We start from the raw sequence: 16,212 nt of genomic DNA on the forward strand, positions 1-16,212 counted from the left end.
TACAACCAAACATAGGATCCGTCATTCCCGGGCCGCTTAGCCCACTTATCTCACCCTTACGTTCACTTGGGAAAGCTGCGAAAGGAATGCCTATCACTTCTGCACTCCCCCATAATGTTTTCATGGTTCATCGTTGATCATCTATTATATATATTATAGGCTGTCATTTGCTTCAGCACTATGCCTGATATGCTTGATACCGTGTATTTGTTCCAATCCCCATGGCAGAAACTCTTCGAGGTTTCCAAAGAGCTGTACGCGTTATATATTTTTTCATTCTCGTACAAATGTACACTAAGCGCTAATCCATCACACCACGTTCGGTTCGATATGAGTGTTACTACCCTCCAAGTTCTCCAATGTTTGTCGTGCCGCGGCGTTTAGTGCTCTATTTATTGGTCTCGATCGGGCATTTAGGTGGGCATAGCCTTCACGCCGAGGGGTATTGTATACAACTTGAACGGTATACCTATCGAAGTTTGATAGAAAAAAAGACAATGACTCGCGCCCAATGAACGTTGCTGTCACAACGAAGTTTGCAGTAAACATGTAATCTTTTCGGATAGTTTTTTCTACGAATCATCTGGATGACATTTATCTATATTTATTGTCTCTTTGTTATCTCGATGACATCCTTTGTTAGCATTCATCGCGTCGGTCAAACACGGTCATGACGATAATAGCCTCTCTTTCACAGCGACCGCCATGGTCACCGCCGGACCGCTGTCCTCGTCGCAAGCAACGCTTCTCGCCCTTTTCTTCGCCTCTTCCTACGTCGGGTCTCTTTACATATCCAAAAATGCGCGTCTGTCGTTCGTCTCCAAGACTGTCAAGGTGTCGGAAGGCGAGTCCAGGCAGAAGCAAGAGAAAGAACGATGGAGAGACGATCCGGACGTCATTCGGGCGCGGCTGACGGCAGTGGTGTCCTCGACGGTGGTGTCCTGCTTGGTCGTATACTGGGTGCGGCTGAAAGCGTTTTCGGTGCGCGACGACCTCTTTTGCATAAGACGTCTTTCTGATTGTCGTACAGACGGCTAGTGAGGCAAGAGCCGACACTCTCGAGCGACTGGGATTTACAGCACCTCATCCCGTGGTCGCCCACTTGATAACGCCAGTGCTCTTTCTTGGCCCCTTGTTCGCGATGTCCTTATACAGAACATTACCGTTCCAGAAGATGTTCAACCGAAACAATAGTGCCTGGAATGCATTCTATTCTATTATAGGACTGAGGACATTTGTTGTGGTGAGAAGCCTGGTTCGTTCTGTTGCTGGGAATCACCTGATGGCCATTGCAGGCACCTCTGACAGAAGAGACTGTTTTCAGGGCATGCATGCTCTCCGTCTATCATCTATCGGGCGCGTCGGCCTATCGCATGATATTCCTCGCTCCGCTGTGGTTCGGCCTGGGTGGGTATCATTCCGCTTTGTGGCACATCAACGCTGAACATGGTGCTAGCACACGTGCATCATGCTTGGGATGCTTACAACCGCTTTGGACGGACCAACGCAGCACTGAAGCGTGCTATTATAATCATTGGTAGGTCGTATTACCGTCAGGAAATACGTCGTCCTGACTCTCAAAAGCATTTCAAATGACATATACTACGCTCTTTGGATTCCATTGCTCATACCTGTTCCTTCGAACCGGGTCAATATGGCCTCCTATCACCGCACATGTCTTTTGTAATATAATGGGGGTTCCCGGGCTGCAACAAGAGTTAAGGCATTTTCCTTCCAAGACATTCCGTGCGTCCGTTACCTTTCCTTTCTCTTCTCTGCTGACCTTTGGCCTAGTGATCTTAATGGCGTATGTTCTAGGTGTCATCGGGTATATATCTACGCTGGGCGTATGGTCTGCGACGGAAAACAGCATTTATTGGAGCCAATCACAGCCGTTGGTTCAACCTCGATAGAATGGTTATATGTTTCGTCATTATGGTGTGGAATTTAAAATTTTTCTTTTTTGATTCAGTGTATCAGCTTCCATTCTTTGTGGGTGTGGCCCATAGGATGTCGACAGGGGGCAGAGTCAATTCAGAAGTCTCTGCACAGTTAATGACTTGCGCTACGAGTTAAGCGCCGTGGGTCATGAGTCGCATCGCAACATCCCCGAATGGCATTTCAGAATGACCGCTCCGAGGCGAGTTTTCGGACTATGCAACTTCCTTTTTATGTATTATTCGAGCGGAAAACTGATGAACGCCCTACAGAAAAAACATGTCCTGAAGGCTAGAGCTATTCTGCGAAAATAACGTAACTCAAAGCAGACTCTTGTTGGGGAAACCGTGGCGACTAATAGGACGGGCCTAGGTCAAATGAAAATGTTGGTGCTATTCGGACCGCTGTCATATTAACAACCCAGTCCAAGTTTCACCTCGACTTGAGCTCCATCTCGGATTCGAGCTTTCATCCTCCTGTTAAACCCGTCTCCTCACGCGCACATACGGTAACGGATACATTTCCAGAGATAGTCAAAGTACAGCAAGCAAGGTTTCGTTTCGCATTCTTATAATTGCACCATGCTCCGCAGGAGACTTCCATTTGGTGCCTCTGGCACCTAGAAGAAGAAAGAAGAATGGGATTTGCGCGAGCGTCGCGCGCACGGTGACTTCGCACCCTAGTCGTGATTCCCGCTGTTTCAGCCGACGCCATCCGAATTTTCGATTTTTTTAACTGTCCCGAGCGTCGCCTCTCCGCATTCCGTTCCTCAAACCGAATTTACTCCCGGCCAAGCGCTCCAGTAATGGACAGATTCGACCCACAGTTATGAAATTCCAAAATGCGGCCGTTACGTGCCGAGAACTTTCAGTCTTCTTTCTGACTTGAGTCTTGAGTCTGGAACTAGTTAAGTTGCTGCGACGAGGCACCCGGTTTATTGGCAAGCAATACATACAGCGGGGGAAGTAACGTTACTTCTACCCTCGGTCCAAAGTCAATGCGTGTATAAAAGGATCCAGTTCCCGCGGAGGTTTCTCTAGCATCCACGTTATGTTCGTCCAGGAGACTGCTACCCACTCCGCCTCTCCTAAATTCTCGTCTGTTGCCAAGGGTGCCGCTGCGCCCAAGGAGGCCTTGAACCTCCGTTTGGACCTCAGTCTCGAGGATGAGCTCGCCGCCCAGGCAAAGGCCACCGGTGATATCACCTTGTCGCTCCTGTATGTGGAATTAAGCCGTATGCTGGAGCGCCCTCAAGCTGACTATTGGGCATACAGTGAGTAAAATATCTCCGTCAGCGTGGAGAATGAATTGGTAATTCAGTTCATTGGGTTTTACTAGGTGAGATGGACCCTCCCTGTATGCGCTGTTATAGATCCTGAGGCGAGTTATGGTGCGCCTGGGCATTCATCGGGGGAGAAGTAAATGTGTTCATGACTTGCGATGATTGTGATGACCCCCACCCAAAATTAATCGGACGACGTGTGTTGCATTTTATTCCATTGCTATAACTATTATATCAGTGTACATGCGAGCGTTTTTTCTCTCTTATACCAATATCAATGGTGATTTTGGGTTTCACGTGTACGCTATGGCAGCTTTTGGGAATGGGTTCGTGTCATATTGCGTCATGCGCCCTCGAACGTGTGAACGAGATGATAATCTTCGAGTCGCGTGTCGTCGGTAAGTTGGCAGCCTACTGCCGCAGGGAAGAGTCCGACACTAGACGAATAACGAGTCTACAAGATGTATCGTTGATAGAAAGTCGACCAGCCTCCGCCGAGCGACAGTATCGCTGTCCAAAAATTAAGGTTTGTAAAGGTTAAGGTTTGCAGAGGTTACGATTGGGAACCCAAATTCTTTGACAGCACGGGGTTTTTGACCTGGCCTGAAAACATGCGAAATCCTTCTCTTCTCTGTCGCGTACCGTGGGTAATTTCTCTCTACCAGTTCTCATCGAAACATATCATCCGATCATTCCCGATTTACAAATCAAAATGGTGATTTAATTGCTTAGAAATGGTCTCTCTAAGCTTCGCAACACTGCCCAACGCATTTATACGACAACGATGGAACATCGCAAGCGGCAACAGTTGGTCCCTCCCTAGTTCCAACACGACCCCTCTCAACCGTCCAAGAATATCCACTTCAGATCCCGTTGAACTGTTCTTCATAGCAGCCGTCCAGCTCGCCTTCCACACCCTCTCACAATCCGCATGAGACATGCACCCCCTTCCTCTCCGAAATGGCCGGGGACATTCCCCTATCTTCGCTATAAACGTCGACAGAGAATAATAGCCACAAAAGACGTGGAGGTTCTGGATACTCGACAAGGGGGATCTGGCCTCGATGGACTGGCCTGCAGACAACAGAGGATCCAGCTGAACCATATGAACATAATACGCGTGGCTCAGGAGGTGCTCTAACCGACCAGGCTCTTTGCTCCCCATTTCTATCGCCCGCAGCGGAGATAGCTCCCCTCGGAAGAGCCTACAAAGCCACTGGGACTGCACCGAATGCGATAGCGCATCATCTTCGCAGATGAAAGCCACCTTGAGGAGCCGTACGAAGAGGTCTGCCGACGCAGAGCGCAAAGGTCTATCTTGTGTGGCGTACACCCCCAACCGTACACCCTCCATGGCCCAGAATGCGCTATTGATGTTTCCATAATGGAAGGACATCTCCGCAACTAGGAGGATGTCGAGAAAGGACACCACGCGTACGTCTAGATCGGATCTGGAGGCTGGAGTCAGCAAGGGCGGAGTTGGGAAAGTAGCGCTGTCTTACTGTTTGTATACTCCAAATAAGAAAGCTTGGAAATGTTCTGATGATTCCGGGGGATCGGACAGTATGATTGGATCGTCAGGTCGGGCTCCTTTGCTCGAGGAGCTGATTTCTTTTGCTAGCGCTGGTGCGAGCGGAATAATCGAAGGTGCGTAAACCTGCCGGGGTTGTTACTGATTTAAGCCACGAAGGAATTCGACGACTTACTTTGAACAGCGTTCCGTGGACCTGGAGAACCCGAAAATCATGCGACATCTCCTTCATCATCGCTTCCATGCTGCCCGGGTTCTTCATCCAAAGCTCTCGTAGGCCGGCAGGTGCCCATAAAGCGGGTGTCTTGGACGGCGCATTGATTTGTGCGCAGGAGATCATGGTGAAACGGCCACGAGCTTAACTGAAAAGCAAGAGAAGTCAGAATAGTTCGAGTCATTCAGATGCTGTTGAATGGTTCGAAAAAGGAAAAGAACCATCCGATGTCCTTAGGCGCCAAGTACCATGACACTGGTATATGATCTCTGGTTTGAGGGTCGCCACGTTTCGAAGTTGAGGGAAGGACGGTACTGAGCAACCTTCTTTTGTTTTGGTATAACAAGCGCAACCACGTAGTACTGAGATAGTGAGAGAGGGTGACGAGTGATGGTGATGTATAGGTGATGAATGAGAACAATCAAAGTGATGGTACCGAGCCGAGTCAAACAAACGCCCCTGCACGTTGAGTGACGCCTCGGCATCGAGAGTCTAAAATAAGAATGAGAGTCAAAAGAAGCGATACAATGATACTGCAAATAAAAGATTAGTAGTCATACACGATACACTAGCACGCAACCACAAAGAATGAGCAAAATATGCAAAAGAATCTCCTCGTATCAGGTCCCATTGCTCGCTCCAAGGATTCCTCGAGACCAGGCAGCGTCTCCTGAGATCCTTTCAGCGAAAAAGTCGCCTAAAGCCTCCCGCAACTTGCTTCTCAAAGCGACGTCTTCTTCTTGTGTCATATCAAGTGTATCTGCCATGTCCGAGCGAGGGTGGAGGACCTCAAACGCAGCCTAGAAGACAGTTAGACATGGTCAAGTGCTTGTCGAGGAAACAGATTCACCATAACAGAATCTATTAGCGATGCGGTGCCGGGACCACTGCATTCGCTGCCCACCACCTTCGCGCCACCGCCATCCACAAGGCCTTTTCTGACAGCCTCCTTACCGACACCCATGAGGCCACGGATAGCACCCTCACGGGTACCTATGCTTTTATTCGGCGATATGAGAGCTAGAAGGAGCGTCTTCATTATCCGGGGTGAAAGCGAAGGGTATGTTGTTGAGTGTTGAGTAAGCAGCCGCGATAGCGTCTGGGATGCTGATGTACGGAGATATGTCGCATGAGTAGGGGGTAAAGAAGAGTGGAGTAGGGTAGAAAGTATCGGTGGAAGTATTTGATGAAGCTAGAATCGAATCGTATCAGCATCAAAGATGGCTTTAATAGATGCGGCATTCTCAGACGCTGATAGGTCATTCCATATACGCAACAGTCCTTCTGCCACAGAAAGCGACATTCTGAGGCGAAGTTCAGATGTGGTTTCCAGGGACAGAAGCCCAGTCGGCGCGGTTTTGGATCACGTTGCAGCGCCTAGAAAATACAAGATTGGCAGCAACAGAAGACTCACGTATGGTTCGACGAACAACGTTTGATTTTCCATAAGTGAACTGATGACGTCGAGGAGCACCTCGAGCATGCGACCGTCTTGTTCACTCTGCGACCCATCCTTGAGCGCACCCACCACTCCTTCGCCGACCCATTTGATGAGATAAGGAAGCAGCGCCTGCAACCCCGCGTCGTTTTTTAGGCTGGCCAGTGCTGCTGTTCGTTTGGTGAAGTCCGAGGATGAAGGAAGTAGAGAAGAAGTGAGACGGTTATAATACAGTTGCAGTTCGCGTGACAGAACCTGCTTGACAAGCTGTTGTTGCTGTTGTTGTTGTTGTTGCTGTTTTTTAGTTGCTGCGGGCACCATTGGCGCTGTTATCCCATTCATTCGAGGTGGCGACTTCCCGCCCTCCTGGTCAACATCGCGCGGAATGGCGGGAGGATTCTCCGGTATAAGGGGTTGAACACCTTCCACTGCTAGCCAATGTGCCGTCCAGCTCACGCCTGGTAGGAGGGATATCTTCTCTTCCCTCAAAACACGGTCGAAATCGATCTCTTCATCCTCCACGAAATAAACGGGCCCAGCAGCAGGCATATGCGAGAATGCCGGCGCACGCCGGAAAGTCGGGGGATTGTGTGGGGTATGACCGTACAGGGGCTCGAGGTTGAGGACGCGAAATGCTTGGTCGATGTCAACCGTGGTCATCATGGTTCGCCGTCCGTGCCGCATGAATCGAGCTGCCTCCTGCATGAAGGTCAGTGGATGCCTTTGCGACATAGGAAACCCACGCACCTCAATAACCTGGTGTAGTCTATATTCGACATCGCTGGCCAACGAAGAGGCAACAGAATCCGAGATTGTTATGTTCAAGAATTCGGCGACATCCTGCACGGATGTAGGCAATGTTTCCTGTCAGATAGAAGAGACCTGCCTTGACTGATTCAGGCTTGTACGCTCCCGCCTGTTGTCCTTGAACAGCCTTTGGCTTTGCTGGCTTGCTCATGACCCACGGTGAAACCAAGGTCTCGAGGTCGTGGTCGTGGTCGTTGGTGAAGCGCTTAGCGCAAATAAGCATCAACAAACGTATCGGGCCGGTGGGCCGCTCTCCTTGTACTCAATGTGTGATCTTAACTTGGCACTTATCTGCTTTCTCCCTTGGTGATATTTCAAACGGACCTTAATTTTGAACCTTCCGATATGGCTTTGTTTCGGCTCGTAAAATCATCGACTCGATAGAACCAATTTCCTGGAGATTGGGGAGACCTACGGTGCCACTAAGAATTACCAGAGGTACGATAAAGATAAGATGCCTCAATCTTCACTGAGTATTTCCAAACAGAAAACATGCATCTTGGCTCCTTTTTTTCCTTACCGCCGGTCCAGCAAATCTCAGGAAAAAAAAAAATCAAATCGAGATCATCAGCTAGATCCGATCGCTGAATCTTCTTTTCACGTGCAATCCTGTGCTACGAATCGGCCCACACTGAGAATATGAGCCACGCTTTCGACGCTCATGTTCGTCTCTTTCCATTGGCAATCATCTGCGTTCCTCTTCAAGTTGCTTTGCCTCTCTTCTTTTGCTCTTGCCGCAGATAAAAGTCCAGTTAGGCGCGCCGCATCTGCGGTGGCATATTATAATCCGTACGATGATAGGGGGTCTATGCTAACGGTGAACGCACTGATACACGTGTCTACCCAACAACTCATGTAAAGTTCTAGACGATATTGGGGACATATCCGCCCGGTCAGCAGGAGCCCTTGAACATGATAATATCAGGCAACTCCGACGAAGCTGTTCTCGCCTTGCAGCAGACCGATGGAGGGCTCCTAAATTATTTCTTGTGAGATATATATCTTACTGTTCTTGATATATCACCGAATTGTCTTCAAAGGTCATTGTCTTTCGCCGGCGAGTGCTTAGGCTTACACGAAGGAGACTCTCAGCAAGCCAATCTTGGGGACGGAAAAGGCCTTCGTACGTACGTTTCTTCATGTATGTTCTTTCACGTTTCTGACTGGCGGGCGCTCTCTGAAGTAAACCAAACGGCTGTCATGCGCTATGACTATGGTGACTCTTCCGTAGGAACTTGCACAGAGACCGTGCAAGGAGGTAACCACTTTCGATACTGGGTCCAAAACGGCACCGGGGCCAATAGGTTAATATCTATTTCTACAGTTCAACAGTGTGTACCACACCTGACTGACATGACTCTTCTCTAGTGGTGCCATCTTCATGGCAGCATCATATGAAGAGCCAGAAGCGGAGGGTCATGACATTGTGGTCAACGGATACAACCTCGGCCGCGACTATATAATCGGCAACATCACTGGCTCCGTAATACCCACTCTTACCTTAACCAACGCATCGACGTTTTCAGGATCAACATCCTACGGAAACTACACATACCAGACCAGCGTCATGTATGCTTCAGGCCTCCTACAGAACACAAGTATTGGCATCAACCACAACTTGACTGTATGGGTTGAGGGTGTAACGAACGCTGTAGATGGTCTTGTCGCCGTTCTGGATGTTTCAATCTCAGAACGCCCAGCTAACTCTAGCAGTGGCTCCAGTCAGACACAGAGCACAAGCTCACCACAGTACGTCCCCCAAAATCTCAGTTTGTCGTGAGTTGACACTTGTTCCAGAAACACCCAAGGTAGCGCTGGTTGGAGATTACATCCAGAGTTGTGGGCTCTGACCACTACTTTGATTTGTCTTCTTTTATCTGTTGCTCTGTAATTTCGTTACTTATCAAATAGACTTTTCGAACGATGTAATACTTATTCATGTATCTTATGCCGCACTAACCACGAGCCGCTAATTTGGACGATAAGTGTAAGAGTTCGCTCCCAACATTAATACTGAAGCTGGCGGACCACCAGTTCCACCCACCTAGGTTACACCGCCAGCACCGCGAAAACAATGAATATGCCATCTATATACCGCGAAAGCTTGATTGGAGATTGTATCATCCCCCCATGCCCACGCACCTTCAGAACGGATCCTTTCTTGAATACGATACCTGGATCCGTCATTCCGAGTCTTCTCTGACGTAGCGAAGGCCTCGGAAATTATATGCGAATCGGAAGAAAAAGAACAGAAGTGTAGAAGGATAGATCATCTTGGTCATTGAATTGTTTGTCATTAAGAACCCCATAGATGTGGTGATGTGTGGGTGGTGTACAAATGAAGTGTTAGTATGCGTGCATCGAATGAATCGAATGATTGACTATAAGAGCAAAGGTATTAGTAGACGAACTCGCCTTAAGATAGTGCAATCCCCTCCTGACTACAACTCAAATGCGAAAACAATTTCCATACTCCAGGATCATCTGCACCACAACCACGAACCCTCCAATAGCCGGAGCAGCCACTAATGCCCTCAACGCCACCTCACCCCATCTAGTCCTCCACGTCGCCGGCACATCATACATCCTAAACCCAAACCCAAGCCCATACACCCACCCAAACACCAACCACGTCGTGATCCACACCCTCTGCGTCAGCGTGCTCCCCCCATGCCGGAACCCCGACAGCGCCCCGATGATCGCCAACGGCGCACCCACAGACACCACGAATGTCGCCACCAAGTTGATCAGAGCATTGTTCGCCAGCCCACCCTGGAGCGGGCTCGGTATCTTCTCGAGGAACGCGAAGCGCCAGGGCAGGCGGGGGAACTCGGCGCACGCGGGGATGGATATATGCACGGTCGTACCTGGGGAGCAACACTCCGGGGCGAGGACGATCGGGCCCGTGTCCGTGCCCCCGTTGATCTCCACAAGGTGTTTCTCGCCGTCGGACGTGAACGTGAGGTTTCGATGGTCGGTTATAGTCGAGAGCGTCCCCACAGTTCCGTCGAACCACCGCCCGTACCGCGACTCCAGCTCGTCCGTCACTTCTGAGCGTACGATGTACACCGTCGTGTACGTTGGCGTCAATAAGCTCCCGAGGAGGTTCACCAGGGACATTACTATGTACGGCGCGACAGTCAAGGAGAAAGCGACGTAGCCGTATCGTTCGATCTGATCGCCACGCGCGCGGTAGAGCGTATACGAAGAAGATACGGTCTGGAATATAGAGAGGATGATTTTGGCATTGTTAAGAGAGTAGGCGAGCTGCACGTTCTGGTTGTTCCCGGTCGTGGAGATCACGGCAGTAGGCGGGACCAAGGCGAATGCGTAACCTTCTGGCAACCGTTGCGACGCACCGTGCAGATGGAACTTGCGCCATGCTGCGGAAGCCATATCAGCGAGCGAGGAGCGGATCCAGTCTGGGACATACACGTTCCATGTCGCCTTGGAGAGATCACTGAAATTCCATTCCGGTCTGAGAGAGTATTGTCTTTTTTATCAAAGTCACACGTACCTTTCACCAGATATCTTGACAGCATGCATAGTATGCCCAGCAACGGGTGTCCACTTGTCCGTGCGCACGACCATGCACAGCGCTCCCGCAGCCGCAGCTTTCTGAAGGTCCGATCCTCCTCGATTCGCTAAGATGAGGATCCCGCGCGCGACGCTGTTGAGGCCTCTGGCTACACCGGACGCTGGGAAGAGCAGCGCCGTCCAGAAGCCGAGAGTCTGGTCGAAGACGGGTTCGCCGGGGTAAGTCTGAATAGTAGCGGCATAGCTGACATAGTTTGAGAGCAAAAAGGTGAGGACGGTGAACCATGTAGAAGGCGTGCACAGCAGGTCGGAAACACCGTGATCTGTGACCCCAGGCGGCAAGTCAATGTTCTCTACAGGCAATGCGGATGCTGCGAGAGGAAGGAACAAGGACAACAGGAAGGCAGCCATAGGACAGGGAGGAGCAGGAGCAGATCGATGACGGTTAAGAACAGACTCATGGTGCGTGGTGAGATGGGAGCCTCGGTCGTAGGTTCAGTATTACTCGGCATGATCCTATTTGAGGGTTATTGAATGTCAGAATCAAGTCGGATCAGGGCCACAGTGCCAAGGCCTATTTTGTTTCCGTGTGATTGTAGGGACTGGGCCAGTGTGTAGAACGCCGGATGCGGCTGATGGTTTGGGTGGCAGAGGTAGACCAAGATGGTACCGATGAGGTCAGCAGGCTGGAGGACATGAGAAGGAAGATCGTTAGGTAACAAATGGACTGTCCAGATGGCAGCATACACTTGGACTGATGTACAGGAGGATGTATCAGTACCAAGCCACAAAGTCAGTATAGTACGGTTCGTCTTCGATGGCCGAGCGTAGCTCGTGACTACCCGCACCAGGTGATGCAGCGAAGGCACCGTGGCTCGTTGAGAGAGATGAGACAATAAATCTCCGTTTTTATCTGTACAGAAGGACAAGACGAGCGCCCCAGCACCGATGACCGACTTGCAGTCGGATCAGCATCTACGTGAAATGCTACGAAGTAGTGTTCCGGGAGGATGGTCAGAGGTCGACTAATAATGTTGCTGTCGAAGCTCATCCTTGCAGAAAAATGAATAACTTCTAGATGCCAAGGAAGAACCGCTTCTCACATATGAGCAGCATTATGATGGGACGAACAACGCGTACATCTTCCAGCTGCGGCGCTACGTCGTACTGCACCGAATAATTAATCGCACATTGATGGTGCTCCCACCGCGGCCGCCCGGCCTACCGGTGAAGTACATACTGTACTAGTACTAACCAGGTACATATAGCAAGGACTACTGTACAATCCAGTTCAGCTGCCGCGTGTTCCTGTGGTATGGTTCCATGTGGACTAACAACCCTCAACTTGGAGAGGCCGCTGAGCTGTGAGTCGAGATGAAGCCGAGCGTTCAGGGGAAAGCCATGGCGAATACTTGGCAGAGTACGGAAATTTTATATCATAATTGCACAATATATAGCACATAAATTAGCAATAGCACGTAGAAAGCATGTGGATACATCCAATCAAAGCAAAGAATGCTTTTCGTAAAATACCAGTCAATGCAATCTCATTCCACCTTATTAAACTGTGCCGTTTTACTCCAGCTCTTTTGTTGGAATCCATCCACTTCTAATACCTTCAAGACTGCATCCTCCAGCTTTGTGTCCCCATATTCTCGCAGACGCAGAAGGACCGTGACAAAATGGTAGATCTCGATGGGCGAGGAAATGTTGAACGTTTGAACGTTGCGCTCAACGATGTAGACGGTCTAAGATGAGATAAGCGTAGGCATAGCAGTACAAGAAAAGAACTTACCTCGGAGTCGCTCGAGCACCAAGCCATAAGTACAGCTCCTTCAAGGCCATCCGTCGCCAATGCGAAAACAGCTTGTTTGGTCACTCCCAGACTTGCAAGATACCTGACAGACGCTTCCGTGTACATTTTTGCTTGCACGACGGCCTTCGCGTAAGTCTGGGTAGGCTTCTTGTACCCCGCAACTAAAACGGCTAAGAGAAGTTTAGTGAGCAGCTCCTGGACGTCCATCACCACCCCAGGTGGGAATACCATCTTGGGTGCTGATTTGGTCACTGAGCACATCACCGCAAATGGGTGCATCAAGCCTTCCGCCTTCTTTGCCGGAGCATTGATTTTCGCATCGGCCTTCTTCGCCTCATCATTGAGATGCGTTTCAGGGGCGGCTGCCATCTCTTCCTCGATTGCAACCATTCGAGTGGACGTCGACTTCGTTCGGGTTGAAGCAGGTCGAGAGCTGGATTTTTTTAGCGTGACGCTTTGCATTCGAAGACGGTTCTTCAGATACACGGTCATCGCTGGGCTCAACAATGTTATCTGGATTGAGTGCCCGAGCGGCGCCGACAGTTTCGCGGGTTTCTGCAACACGAACAAGGGGCTCTGGGATTTTCTGAACGTGGTCCAGCGGTATTGTCAGGATCGCATCGACAATGCCCAGCTAAGGCTCATCTCCAGCACGCTTTAAAATGGCGCTCCGTGCTGCTGCTGGATTCGCAAAGAGATCTGAGACGGCGCGTCTATGTTTGACAGCAGCAGTAAGGACTTCGGTGGCCTGAAGGTAAAAGGTTGGATCGGAGCTGACGCCGGGAAGCACCACTTGAAGAGCATATACCATGATGTGTTCCAATTCTTTGGCGAGATCCTTAAATTCTTTGCCATTGAACGGGGCAGACAATTTCGCCAGATCCGAGGCAACATTCCGAGACAGAGAAAGCGCCCTTTCAAATCTGGGAAGAGAGTAAACACAGAACATTCAATCGTTGGAAAGGACTTATACCACTCTTCCGGAGGCCAACTCATGCGAGTCCACAAAGCCAAGATTGAGAAGGATGTCCCACTCATGGCGGGCCTCAGCTTCATTGTGAGATTTACCGCCCTTCTCTTTTGAGTATCCGCCAGCAGATGCCCACAAGATAGACGAAAAGCAACCGGAGATGATTTCCCAGAATCTTTGCGGGAGCTCCAGAGTATTCTCGCCATCGGGACATTTCCTTGCTTGTAAGAGGAAATGCTCCCGCACATTCTGAACCCGTTTATCAACGACAGGCAGTCCATGCTACTATGGTTAAGTGATACGAAGTATAGGTAGCCACCAAATACACTTACCTCAGCGATAGGTGGCTTCGTATATTGTATCATTTTATCATAAAATCCGAGCATCTCATTGATTTCCGAAGCGTCAACGTCCTTCGAAACGGTAGGTCCGAGGTTAGAGTCTGTGTTGAGGTGTACATTGGTCAAACTGATGATTTTGCGGTCGTGTGCATAGCTTGAGAAAGAAAGCTTTGCGGCAGGGGATATGCCAGTGAAGGACTTCGCACCCAACCTGGTGAAAACAGGATATCAGAATGGGTAGTTTAAAGTGGCCAAAAATAGAAGGCCTACGCTGAACAAGACAAGGCATCTGCGCTCTTCGAACGCTTACCGGTCTTTCCCTTATTAGAAGAACCACCATCCGTCGTTGTTCTGAACAAGAGTTAGAAGGAAATCGAGAGAAGCATGAGCAGTCTAGATTCACTTTTGTCGTCCACGTTCTTCAGCCGGAGCTGACGCTCTATCTGACGGGGTCTTCGAACCCGTAGCTCCAAGGGAAGGCTCACGAGGATACGTGAGATCGATATCGGGCATAAATGGTGTAAGATCTGCTGGAGGAGGTTCGCGTTTGCTGTCTGCAGACATCGAGCGCCTCGGATGGCGTGCAGATCTAGCCTTCGAGGAGGCCCGCGTAATCCACTTTCCGGAGTCGGCCATGTTGAATGAACAGCAGTGAGTTGATGAAGGATCGGAAGGTGCTGTGTGGTCGGTGTCACTGTTAAATAGATGAGGGACAACGTTAAGGCCAAATGAAGTGACTCCCACCATTTTTCCACCGTATTTAGCCAATGAACAATCCTTTGTTCCCATTGTTCTTCTTCGGTACCGGAATCGTCATCATCGATGGTATCTGATCTCCACGGAAGTCGTTTGAACGTCGGAGTTCCGCATTGGGCAACGATTCCCTCGACATGCGCGCGAAGGCCGATGATGAATTGTGCAAATTTGAGAGCACTGACAGCGTCAGTGAGGTCGTACACTCCTAATGAGGGGTCTATACGCGTCTCATCTGCTTGCGCAAAACGAACTGTGGGCTATTCAAATTCAGTCAGTGGGGGTAATGAGTCAGAAGAAGCTGACACACTAGAACACCAGGGTCGGCGCATATTTTGTCAAGCCAACCGAAGACCACCCGGCCTACGGACCCTTTGTTTGACAGGATAATTCCAATAACAGGCTCAGCAATTCCCCAAGTAGAACGTTGATAAAGAATACCGCTCATTAGGGTGAAAATGTCTTCTTCATCCGTGACACAAAGGTACGGAAGAACAACAGAGTTCGGATGTCGCCAGTGGGCAAGGATGTGGGCATCAAGGGGAACGAAAGATGACTGGGCAGACGTCGGATCCGTTGAAGCCTCCATGCGTTCATAGCTGGTGTCACTATCAGAGGATGATTCGTCGTCGTAGGAAGTTTCAGAGTCGTATCTTTCCTGCGATGGTTCGTTTGAGCGTTCCGCTCTCATGATAGACAGGTGCCCCAAAGCGTCACCCTCTATGACTGGCCTTGGCCGTCGAATATCTTCAACGATATGAGATATCAGCAATGAAGCATGTCCATCCTCCATCCTCTTCAAATGATGTGATAATCGTGGTCGAACGAACGCAACATCTTGCCTACAAACAATTTGTTGGAAAATAGACCAGTTGATTCCATTCAAATGCACGTACATTATATATGATTTATCATAGCACACAAACGAGAGCGAACGTATAAGAAGGGACCAGAATGGTATCGTTGACTGCCTAGCATCATCCTTCGAACTGCCGGCAAAGCTTTGAGCGCGGCAACAGTCGAAAGCAGTAGATCCAAAATATCTAATACTTCCGAGGAGGAATCTGTGAGATATTCTGGTGAACATTCTAGGATACTTTCGAGCTCCTCGAGTAATGGAGACGCCCGAGAAGAGACAGCTAGGTATGGGCCGTTGGCAAGTCGTGATGGGGTTGGAGAGTCAAGTAAGCACGCCAAATGCAGTATCTCAGTGGGCCATTCTGCAGCGCGCGAGACAATGAAATTCAGGGAAGACATATCAGAGTCAGTTGTATAATCCTTCGTGGTGGAGCGTCGTTGAGAGAGGAAGACGACGGTCGTCGTGCCGTTCAGTGGCAATGGAGCAAGTTCCACTTTACGATTCGGGCCTGTAACCGAATATCTCAGCCACGTGATCGGATTCCTTTTCACTCTGTGGTATTACGGTAATTCACCGGTGTTCACGCAATTCCCGGCACGGAAATTCCTGGATTTTGGGGTTGTAGCATATGATATCGTGCACTGATTTTTTAAATTGACGTTCATGGATCTCTCTCCATTACGGAACAGAGAAACGAGGGAATAAGGATCGCCAGGGATCACCAAA

At 49.7% G+C, this 16,212-nt stretch overlaps 8 protein-coding genes across 8 annotated transcripts; 3 read left to right on the top strand and 5 right to left on the bottom strand.

Annotated features, from left to right (window-relative positions):
• The first annotated feature begins 650 nt into the window (after positions 1–650).
• On the top strand, positions 651–1,965 carry BT62DRAFT_932692 (Abi-domain-containing protein). The gene is made up of 6 exons (XM_043186401.1): positions 651–981; positions 1,031–1,243; positions 1,296–1,407; positions 1,457–1,537; positions 1,585–1,746; positions 1,795–1,965. Exons 1-6 carry the CDS (start codon positions 706–708, stop codon positions 1,911–1,913), a joined length of 963 nt encoding a protein of 320 aa, XP_043039068.1. The 5' UTR covers positions 651–705; the 3' UTR covers positions 1,914–1,965.
• Positions 1,966–2,820: 855 nt separating this feature from the next.
• Positions 2,821–3,407, top strand: BT62DRAFT_164354 (uncharacterized protein). The gene is made up of 2 exons (XM_043179899.1): positions 2,821–3,211; positions 3,259–3,407. The coding sequence occupies exons 1-2, from the start codon at positions 2,989–2,991 to the stop codon at positions 3,315–3,317; spliced, it is 282 nt and encodes a 93-aa protein (XP_043039069.1). The 5' UTR covers positions 2,821–2,988; the 3' UTR covers positions 3,318–3,407.
• Positions 3,408–3,563: 156 nt separating this feature from the next.
• BT62DRAFT_920284 (uncharacterized protein) lies at positions 3,564–5,091 on the bottom strand (the record flags this gene model as incomplete). The annotated part of the gene is made up of 5 exons (XM_043184209.1): positions 3,564–3,674; positions 3,863–3,887; positions 3,925–4,671; positions 4,723–4,877; positions 4,927–5,091. 5 exons carry the CDS (start codon positions 5,089–5,091, stop codon positions 3,564–3,566), a joined length of 1,203 nt encoding a protein of 400 aa, XP_043039070.1.
• Positions 5,092–5,585: 494 nt separating this feature from the next.
• BT62DRAFT_981049 (TAF-domain-containing protein) lies at positions 5,586–7,361 on the bottom strand (the record flags this gene model as incomplete). Its single annotated transcript, XM_043189562.1, has 5 exons — positions 5,586–5,765; positions 5,816–6,157; positions 6,380–7,102; positions 7,151–7,243; positions 7,290–7,361. The coding sequence occupies 5 exons, from the start codon at positions 7,359–7,361 to the stop codon at positions 5,586–5,588; spliced, it is 1,410 nt and encodes a 469-aa protein (XP_043039071.1).
• Positions 7,362–7,752: 391 nt separating this feature from the next.
• Positions 7,753–9,190, top strand: BT62DRAFT_932698 (uncharacterized protein). Its single transcript, XM_043186402.1, has 6 exons — positions 7,753–8,027; positions 8,078–8,199; positions 8,251–8,333; positions 8,394–8,514; positions 8,579–8,959; positions 9,008–9,190. The coding sequence occupies exons 1-6, from the start codon at positions 7,872–7,874 to the stop codon at positions 9,099–9,101; spliced, it is 957 nt and encodes a 318-aa protein (XP_043039072.1). The 5' UTR covers positions 7,753–7,871; the 3' UTR covers positions 9,102–9,190.
• A 337-nt stretch (positions 9,191–9,527) lies between these two features.
• Positions 9,528–11,371, bottom strand: BT62DRAFT_164625 (uncharacterized protein). Its single transcript, XM_043179900.1, has 2 exons — positions 10,728–11,371; positions 9,528–10,670 (listed from the first exon to the last, which is right to left on the bottom strand). Exons 1-2 carry the CDS (start codon positions 11,156–11,158, stop codon positions 9,659–9,661), a joined length of 1,443 nt encoding a protein of 480 aa, XP_043039073.1. The 5' UTR covers positions 11,159–11,371; the 3' UTR covers positions 9,528–9,658.
• A 923-nt stretch (positions 11,372–12,294) lies between these two features.
• BT62DRAFT_896617 (uncharacterized protein) lies at positions 12,295–12,668 on the bottom strand (the record flags this gene model as incomplete). The annotated part of the gene is made up of 2 exons (XM_043183267.1): positions 12,295–12,495; positions 12,543–12,668. 2 exons carry the CDS (start codon positions 12,666–12,668, stop codon positions 12,295–12,297), a joined length of 327 nt encoding a protein of 108 aa, XP_043039074.1.
• A 563-nt stretch (positions 12,669–13,231) lies between these two features.
• Positions 13,232–15,961, bottom strand: BT62DRAFT_932704 (uncharacterized protein). Its single transcript, XM_043186403.1, has 8 exons — positions 15,524–15,961; positions 14,938–15,469; positions 14,619–14,887; positions 14,278–14,568; positions 14,145–14,225; positions 13,866–14,085; positions 13,372–13,815; positions 13,232–13,311 (listed from the first exon to the last, which is right to left on the bottom strand). Exons 1-7 carry the CDS (start codon positions 15,712–15,714, stop codon positions 13,531–13,533), a joined length of 1,869 nt encoding a protein of 622 aa, XP_043039075.1. The 5' UTR covers positions 15,715–15,961; the 3' UTR covers positions 13,232–13,311; positions 13,372–13,530.
• Positions 15,962–16,212: the final 251 nt, after the last annotated feature.

The sequence above is a fragment of the Guyanagaster necrorhizus genome (assembly GCF_019112545.1).
Source record: "Guyanagaster necrorhizus MCA 3950 unplaced genomic scaffold BT62scaffold_14, whole genome shotgun sequence".
Lineage (NCBI taxonomy): Eukaryota > Fungi > Basidiomycota > Agaricomycetes > Agaricales > Physalacriaceae > Guyanagaster > Guyanagaster necrorhizus.